This window comes from Rutidosis leptorrhynchoides, chromosome 5 (genome assembly GCF_046630445.1).
Source record: "Rutidosis leptorrhynchoides isolate AG116_Rl617_1_P2 chromosome 5, CSIRO_AGI_Rlap_v1, whole genome shotgun sequence".
Lineage (NCBI taxonomy): Eukaryota > Viridiplantae > Streptophyta > Magnoliopsida > Asterales > Asteraceae > Rutidosis > Rutidosis leptorrhynchoides.
Window position 1 is genome coordinate 314,217,116 of NC_092337.1, and position 9,535 is coordinate 314,226,650.

At 31.2% G+C, this 9,535-nt stretch overlaps 2 protein-coding genes across 2 annotated transcripts; both read left to right on the plus strand.

The window, feature by feature from the left end:
- The first annotated feature begins 527 nt into the window (after positions 1-527).
- LOC139849497 (F-box protein At2g35280-like) lies at positions 528-1,214 on the plus strand. The gene has a single exon (XM_071839150.1). It carries the CDS (start codon positions 528-530, stop codon positions 1,212-1,214), a length of 687 nt encoding a protein of 228 aa, XP_071695251.1.
- Positions 1,215-2,299: 1,085 nt separating this feature from the next.
- Positions 2,300-2,965, plus strand: LOC139849498 (putative F-box protein At1g67623). The gene has a single exon (XM_071839151.1). It carries the CDS (start codon positions 2,300-2,302, stop codon positions 2,963-2,965), a length of 666 nt encoding a protein of 221 aa, XP_071695252.1.
- The last annotated feature ends 6,570 nt before the right edge of the window (positions 2,966-9,535 follow it).

Consider the following 9,535-nt stretch of genomic DNA (forward strand, 5'->3'; position numbering starts at 1 on the left):
TAAATAATTATCAAAAACTTACTTATTAGTCAACATGAGATAAATTTGAAATATATTTTAGGAAATCTGCATCTAGTATATTTATATATTTATTCTCGTATTCCATGTTTTTTTAAAAGTCGTTATTTATTAAACTCAAATCTGCTGATTTAATTTTCTTATTTGCATCTTTGAATTGATAATCTATTAATTACGAAAAAAGCTCCATTAATTTAGGATCATTTTTTTTAAAAAAATAAAATTTTAATTTTAATTAGAAGATTATGACATCGGCATGATTAATAAAAATTAGAAGATTAGAAGTATATATATACTGTATATTTTAATTTTATTTATACTCTAAATCATCATTAAGTGCACACGTGGAACTTTTGGGTTGAGTATACCAAAAATCAACTTTAAAAGGACGTGGGTAGACGGCAAGTTGCCTTTTGTGTCTTGTTATTTCCCATCATCATCATCATCTACAAATCTAAGCATAATTTTCATCTCTCTTACAATATCTTTTAAACAAAATACAAAAATAAATGGATGTTAGGGTTAAACATGCGAACATTCTAGAAGATGTTCCACAAGATATGCTTGTGGAAATCCTGTCTAGAGTTGGTCAGAAATCATCCGCTCAATTGTTCATGGTGAAGTTGGTTTGCAAAGCATTTAGGAAGCTTTCCAATGATGCTTTGGTTTATAAAAGGCTTTCCTTTGATAGGTGGTGTATCTCACCTTGGGGAAACCATAAGTTGGCAGATATTTTCATTTCTTCTATGTATTTTGGAAACCCTAATGCGATTTTTCGCAATGGTCTGAGGGCTTATTTTGATTCTAAATACCCCGATGTAGGAATTCATTTATTAGAAAAAGCTTTGAATATGCAACTTAAAGAGGCATGTTATGTTTATGGTTTGGTCATGTTTGCCTCTCACCAAATAGAAAAGAAGGACATCGGATTACAAATTCTTAATCAAACATTTCCACCGGTGCCGAATTTGGTGGTTGAGGTGAGAACCATGGTTTTTGATTTGATACGACGCTGTTGGGTATTATTTAACCACCATCCTTTTGATGACGTCGCAATGTGCTGCACTATCAAGGTCCACAATGCTTATTTTCCACTTGACCATGGGTGGAAAATTATATTGACTAAACCAGAATGCATGTCTTGTTTTTGGTCCTATGAGTTGCGTGTTTTTGCTGAACGATTTAGGTTTAACTAGATTTGTTAGTATTTTATGTTTTCTATATTTTAGATTTTGTATAAATTTTACTCATCAGTTAATGTAAATATTAGTAATTATGTCTATTATCATATATCAGTTTATTTCCATTTGCGATGTTATATGTTAATTACGGAGTACTAGTACGTTTGTGATGTTACTGTATTTTTAAAATCTATGTTAAGTAATACTGTAATATACAATAGTAAGTGGAAAGTAAAATAATCATGAGTTTAGATTATTATCTGCATAATAGGTCAGCATTATCTACATAATAGGCCATGATAGTAGATAACTTACTGTTATCTATAAAGTAAATTACAAGTTACAACACATACAAAACATTTCTTTATTTGTTGGATTTAGTCACTAGATAACCACTCTCATTATTATCTTGAAATTTATAAAAAAAAACCATTCTCATTATTTTTTTTAAATGCACATTATTAATCTTATTAACTCACTACAAAAAAATTCTCTTTTTTTGACACTTAAAATTGTCAAAAGAAAACTTTTTGACACTTTAAAAGTGTCAAAAAGTTAATACTTCATATTTTTTTGACACCATATTTTTTGACACTTCAATTTTTTTGACATCATATTATTATAGGTGTCACTAGAACAAGTGAGAAGAAGCAAAATACAAAGGTTGTAATCTAACCATTCTCATTATATCTTGAAATTTAAATTCAAAAATTAGATTTCAATCTATATACGTATGTCTCATAGGGTTTTTAACTTTTTATCATAGATACCCTCTTAACCTTTAAAATTACATATTTACTCACTTAAATATGTTACTTTTAGACATTAAAAAAAATTTCACCTTAAGTAGGCTAATATGAGATTTCAAAAATTATTCACCTTAAGTGGCAAATATTTCGTAATATTGGCAAATATTTTATCTTTAAATAAAATAAAACGAGCGCATTAAATGCACGTCGAATCAGTATCACCAAAAATCTCCTTTAAAGGTTAAGATGCCAGACAAAAGGTTAAGTATTTTCTCAAATACAGTCTTCTCTCAAGTACACCAAACATAAAAACTTAAAAAAAACCTTTTTTATTTTTTAAAGAATACAATAATGGAAGAAGTAACTCAAGCGAACATACTCGAAACTCTTCCACAAGATATGCTTGTGAAAATTTTATCTCGAGTTGGTCAGGAATCATCCAAGCAGTTGTTCATACTCAAGTTGGTTTGCAAAAGCTTTTTGAATCTTTCTGATGATCCTTTGGTTTGTAAAAGGATATCCTTAGATAGGTGGGATCTCGTACCTTGGAGAAAACCTAAGATGGATCATATTATCGAACGTTGTTATTTTTTTGGAAACCCTAATGCGATTTTTTGCACGGGTTTGATAAATTATTTTGATAAATCTTACACCGAGTTAGGGCTTCGTCTTTTAGAAGAAGCTGCGAACAACCAAATTATAGAGGCAGTTTATGTTTATGGTTTGATCATGTTTGCCTCTCACCAAATAGAAGAAAAGCATGTCGGATTACAAGTTTTGAATAAAACATTCCCACCAGTGCCGGACTTGGTGGTTGCGGTGAGAACCAAGGTTTTTCATTTGTTGCATGAATTATGGTTACATAACCACCGTCCTTTTGATGACTTGGCAACGCGTTGCCCTATCTCTGGCCACAAAGGTTATTTTCCACACATCCGAGGGAGTGGGTTTGAAATGTGGATACCAGAATGCATGTCGTGTTTTTGGGCTTATGAGTTGAGTGTTTTTGCATACTGATTTGGGTATGTTACCCGGTGAATGTAAATATTAGTAGAAAAAAAAACTAGATTTATGTTGGTATTTTTTAGATTTTGAATAAATGTTACCCAGTTAATTAATGTAAATGTTAGTAGTAATTGCTATTACTTATGATCAGTTGATTATATTGCTTTCATTTTTCCTTTGTATTATGTGGATTTTGATGTTATTTATATTGCTATATCTAACATGACTATTAACAAAATAAAAATAAAGGCTAATTAAGTGCTTTTTGACAGTTATTTCAAACTAATTAAGTGCCTTCGAATCTTACAAGAGTCATATCAGAGGAAAAGAGCCTCTAATAAAACTATAAAACTAATGCTACACAAAATAGAACACCCAAAGAGGTGATTCCTTGTTAGCGGTTGTATGTTGGTCTGCACTTTGCTGTTGACTTGATGTTGCTTAAAACTGTTACCATTAGTCCCTTTCTATATGTTGATATATGATGGAGAACACTTTCTTCTGATCCAAACTTTAACAACCTTAAAAGGAAGGATTCCATTTATTTTGTTTGTTTATGTTCAGTCTACTATAGTACGTAATACAGTATTTTTTATTTTCTTAAATGCAGAGTTCAGTATGGTAGTAATTAATTCTATCCAAATTAAGTAATGGGAAAATGGGTAGTATTCAATTCGCATCATTAGATCATTAACTAACATTATCAAATACATCATTAAATATGGGTGAGTTACTTTTCTGTATTGTTTGGGTGAGTTACTTTGCAATGTAAACTGAATGTACAATGAATACGCATTGAAAGAATCGCAAACCTTATCTTAGTTCATCTTGTTGTAACCAATTTCTACACTAATTGTCAAATTGAAACACATAATTTGAAGCCAAAGACATAAAAAGAACAGTCACATACATTCATCTAACTATCAAAATAGTAACTAATACACACAAGACAACCACAATTGCTATCATAGTTAAAAACAACTTATCATAAACTTACAGCTTTTTCTTTCTTGAAAATAGCTAAGTCTTCTGTGAGTTTCGAATCTCAAGATCATGAATTCGAGGGTTCAATTTCTTAATTTTCAAATGCATTTTGTATAGCAGATCTTTGTAATGTTGGTTTGGAAGCTCATCATCAAAAAACATAAAAAATTTACACTCTCTTTGTTTATCCTGCAAAAGAAACAATCAATTGGGGAAAAAAATTAAAAACTTAAAATTAGGACAAATTGAGCACTTACAAATACTGGACACCCGACGAATATTCTTCCTGGGTTTGCTCGAGTCCATGCAAGTCCAAAAGAAACAATCAATTGGGGAAAAAAATTAAAAACTTAAAATTAGGGCAAATTGAGCACTTACAAATACTGGACACCCGACGAATCTTCTTCCTGGGTTTGCTCGAGTCCATGCAAGTCCATCATATATGATATACTCGATACCCACAATCACAATATTTTTTTTCCTGGCAATGGATTCGTGCTGAGACTTGCGTTAGCTAGGTTTGAAAAGTACTGAGTAAATAAAAAAAAGATAACAATTGCTTTAACTATTGATCGACGATCATGTTTTTGGGCCATGTTGTTTGGGCCAAAAAAATAAATAATTAATTCATTAAATATAGCCTAACCACGGTTCCCAGCTGAAAGTCCTATCTGTTATACAAAATTTTTTAATTTTTGAAAAAAAATGACAAAAAAGGGATTTGAACCCAGGTAAATCAGTTGAAAAGGTCACACATAAACGACTAGACTATCAATGCTTTTGAATATTGAATGGAAGTTCAATTATATAAGTTGAATCATTTTTTTAACAAAAGTGAAATAATACTACTTAAATAGTAAATATCATAAGTGCATATTTTCGCAACCACAATTTAAGGGTCCTATGGTAATTAGGACCTTAAATACCCAAGCGTTCTATTTTTATGACCTTATTATCTTGTTGGTCACTCATTATGAGACACCAACACGATAATGTCATAATAACTCCATTTGTTCGCAACCACAATTTAAGGGTTCTATGACAATTTAGACCTTAAATACCCAAGCATCCTATTTTTATGACCTTATTATCTTGTTAGTCACTCGTTATGAGACATCAACAAGATAATGTCCTAATATGTCCATTTTTTCACAACCACAATTTAAGTGTCCTATGATAGTTACGACTTTAGATACCCAAGCGTCCTATTTTTAAGACCTTATTATCTTGTTTGTCACTCATTATGAGACACCAACAAGATAATGTCCTAATAAGTCCATTTTTATGCAACCACAATTTAAGGGTCCTGTGATAATTAAGATCTTAATAACCCAAGCGTCGTATTGTTAGGACCTTATATCTTGTTAGTTACTCATTATGAGACACCAACAAGATAATGTCATAATAAGTCGATTTTTATGCAACCACAATTTAAGGGTCCTATCATAATTAGGAGCTTAAATACCCAAGCGTCGTAGTCTTATGACCTTATATCTTGTTGGTCACTTATTATGCGACACCAACAAGATAATATCCTAAGAAGTCAATTTTTATGCAACCACATATTAAGGGTCGTATGATCATTAATTCCTTAAATACCCAAGCGTGGTATTTTTATAACCTTATTATCTTATTGGTCACTTATTATGAGACGCCAACAAGATAATGTCTTAATAAGTCCATTTTTATGCAACCATAATTTAAGGGTCCTATGATAATTAGTGAAATGTCCCGTTCATATTGATTATAAACGTTCCATATTAATTGATTTCGTCGCGAGGTTTTAACCTCTATATGAGACGTTTTTCAAAGACTGCATTCATTTTTAAAACAACCATAACCTTTATTTTATCTATAAAGGTTTAAAAAACATTACGTAGATTATCAAATAATGATAATCTAAAATATACCGTTTACACACGACCATTAAATAATGGTTTACAATAAGAATATATTACATCAAAAATAAGTTTCTTGAATGCAGTTTTTACATAATATCATACAAGCATGGGCTCCAAATCTTGTCCTTATTTTAGTATGCAACAGCGGAAGCTCTTAATAATCACCTGAGAATAAACATGCTTAAAACGTCAACAAAAATGTTGGTGAGTTATAGGTTTAACCTATATATTATCAAACCATAATAATAGACCACAAAATTTCATATTTCAATATACATCCCATACATAGAGATTAAAATCATTCATATGGTGAACACCTGGTAACCGACATTAACAAGATGCATATAAGAATATCCCCTATCATTCCAGGAAATCCTTCGGACATGATAAAAACGAATTCGAAGTACTAAAGCATCCAGTACTTTGGATGAGGTTCGTTAGGCCCAATAGATCTATCTTTAGGATTCGCATCAATTAGTAGATCGGTTTACTAATTCTGAGGTTACCAAGCAAAAGGGGCATATTCGGCTTCGATCATTTACCCATATAATGTAGTTTCATTTACTTGTGTCTATTTTGTAAAGCATTTATAAAACTGCATGTATTCTCATCCCAAAATATTAGATTTTAAAAGTGGGACTATAACTCACTTTCACAGATTTTTACTTCGTCGGGAAGTAAGACTTGGCCACTGGTCGATTCACGAACCTATAACAAATATGTACAAATTGCTATGGTTTTATATTGAACTCTATTTTTTGAATCTAAACAGGAAAAGTATAGGTTTATAGTCGGAAATATAAGTTACAAGTTGTTTTTGTAAAGGTAGTCATTTCAGTCGAAAAAACGACGTCTAGATGACCATTTTAGAAAACATACTTCCACTTTGAGTTTAACCATGATTTTTGGATATAGTTTCATGTTCATAAGAAAAATAATTTTCCCAGAAGAACAACTTTTAAATCAAAGTTTAACATAGTTTTTAATTAACTAACCCAAAACAGCCCGCTGTGTTACTACGACGGCGTATATCCGGTTTTACGGTGTTTTTCGTGTTTTCAGGTTTTAAATCATTAAGTTAGCATATCATATAGATATAGAACATGTGTTTAGTTGATTTTAATAGTCAAGTTAGAAGAATTAACTTTTGTTTGTGAACAAGTTTAGAATTAACTAAACTATGTTCTAGTGATTTCAAGTTTAAACCTTCGAATAAGGTAGTTTTATATATATGAATCGAATGATGTTATGAACATCATTACTACCTCAGGTTTTGTGGATAAACCTACTGGAAATAAGAAAAAATGATCTAGCTTCAAAGGATCCTTGGATGGCTTGAAAGTTCTTGAAGCAGAATCATGACACGAAAACAAGTTCAAGTAAGATTTCCACTCGAAATAAGATTGTTATAGTTATAGAAATTGAATCAAAGTTTGAATTTAAGTATTACCTTGTATTAGAAAGATATCTTACTGTAAATAAGAAAGATTTCTTGAGGTTGGATGATCACTTTACAAGATTGAAAGTAAGCTAGCAAACTTGGAAGTATTCATGATTTTATGAAACTAGAACTTATAGAATTTATGAAGAACACTTAGAACTTGAAGATAGAACTTGAGAGAGATCAATTAGATGAAGAAAAATGAAGAATGAAAGTGTTTGTAGGTATTTTTGGTCGTTGGTATATGGATTAGATATAAAGGATGTGTAATTTTATTTACATGTAAATAAGTCATGAATGATTACTTATATTTTTGTAATTTTATGAGATATTTCATGCTAGTTGCCAAATGATGGTTCCTACATGTGTTAGGTGACTCACATGGGCTACTAAGAGCTGATAATTGGAGTGTATATACCAATAGTACATACATCTAAAAGCGGTGTATTGTACGAGTACGAATACGGGTGCATATGAGTAGAATTGTTGATGAAACTGAACGAGGATGTAATTGTAAGCATTTTTGTTAAGTAGAAGTATTTTGATAAGTGTATTGAAGTCTTTCAAAAGTGTATGAATACATATTAAAACACTACATGTATATACATTTTAACTGAGTCGTTAAGTCATCGTTAGTCGTTACATGTAAATGTTGATTTGAAACCTTTAAGTTAACGATCTTGTTAAATGTTGTTAACCCAATGTTTATTATATCTAATGAGATGTTAAATTATTATATTATCATGATATTATGATATATTAATATATCATAATATGATATATATACATTTAAATGTTGTTACAACGATAATCGTTACATATATGTCTCGTTTCGAAATCATTAAGTTAGTAGTCTTATTTTTACATATGTAGTTCATTGTTAATAAACTTAATGATATATTTATTTATCATTTAACATAATTAACCAAGTGTATCAATATCTTAATATGATTCATATGTACTTAGTAAGACGTTGTTATAACGATAATCGTTATATATATCGTTTTCGAGTTTCTTAATTTAATAGTCTCATTTTTGTGTATAAAACTCATTGTTAGAATACCTAATGAGATACTTACTTATCATAAAATCATGTTAACTATATATATAACCATATATATGTCATCATATAGTTTTTACAAGTTTTAACGTTCGTGAATCACCGGTCAACTTGGGTCGTCAAATGTCTATATGAAACCTATTTCAATTAATCAAGTCTTAACAAGTTTGATTGCTTAACATGTTGGAAACACTTAATCATGTAAATAACAATTTCATTTAATATATATATATAAACATGGAAAAGTTCGGGTCACTACAGTACCTACCCGTTAAATAAATTTCGTCCTGAAATTTTAAGCAGTTGGAGGTGTTGACGTATCTTCTGGAAATAAGTGCGGGTATTTCTTCTTCATCTGATCTTCTCATTCCCAGGTGAACTCGAGTCCTCTACGAGCATTCCATCGAACCTTAACAATTGGTATCTTGTTTTGTTTAAGTCTTTTAACCTCACGATCCATTATTTCGACGGGTTCTTCGATGAATTGAAGTTTTTCGTTGATTTGGATTTCATCTAATGGAATAGTGAGATCTTCTTTAGCAAAACATTTCATCAAATTCGAGACGTGGAATGTGTTATGTACAGCCGCAAGTTGTTGTGGTAACTCAAGTCGGTAAGCTACTGGTCCGACACGATCAATAATCTTGAATGGTCCAATATACCTTGGATTTAATTTCCCTCGTTTACCAAATCGAACAACGCCTTTCCAAGTTGAAACTTTAAGCATGACCTTCTCTCCAATTTCAAATTCTATATCTTTTCTTTTAATGTCAGCGTAGCTCTTTTGTCGACTTTGGGCGGTTTTCAACCGTTGTTGAATTTGGATGATCTTCTCGGTAGTTTCTTGTATTATCTTCGGACCCGTAATCTTTCTATCCCCCACTTCACTCCAACAAATCGGAGACCTGCACTTTCTACCATAAAGTGCTTCAAATGGCGCCATCTCAATGCTTGAATGGTAGCTGTTGTTGTAGGAAAATTCTGCTAACGGTAGATGTCGATCCCAACTGTTTCTGAAATCAATAACATATGCTCGTAGCATGTCTTCAAGCGTTTGTATCGTCCTTTCGCTCTGCCCATCAGTTTGTGGATGATAGGCAGTACTCATGTCTAGACGAGTTCCTAATGCTTACTGTAATGTCTGCCAGAATCTTGAAATAAATCTGCCATCCCTATCAGAGATAATAGAGATTGGT

Excerpts from the sequence above, each read along its gene's own strand:
- LOC139849497 (XM_071839150.1), top strand. The coding sequence starts at position 528 with ATGGATGTTAGGGTTAAACATGCGAACATTCTAGAAGATGTTCCACAA.
- LOC139849498 (XM_071839151.1), top strand. The coding sequence starts at position 2,300 with ATGGAAGAAGTAACTCAAGCGAACATACTCGAAACTCTTCCACAAGAT.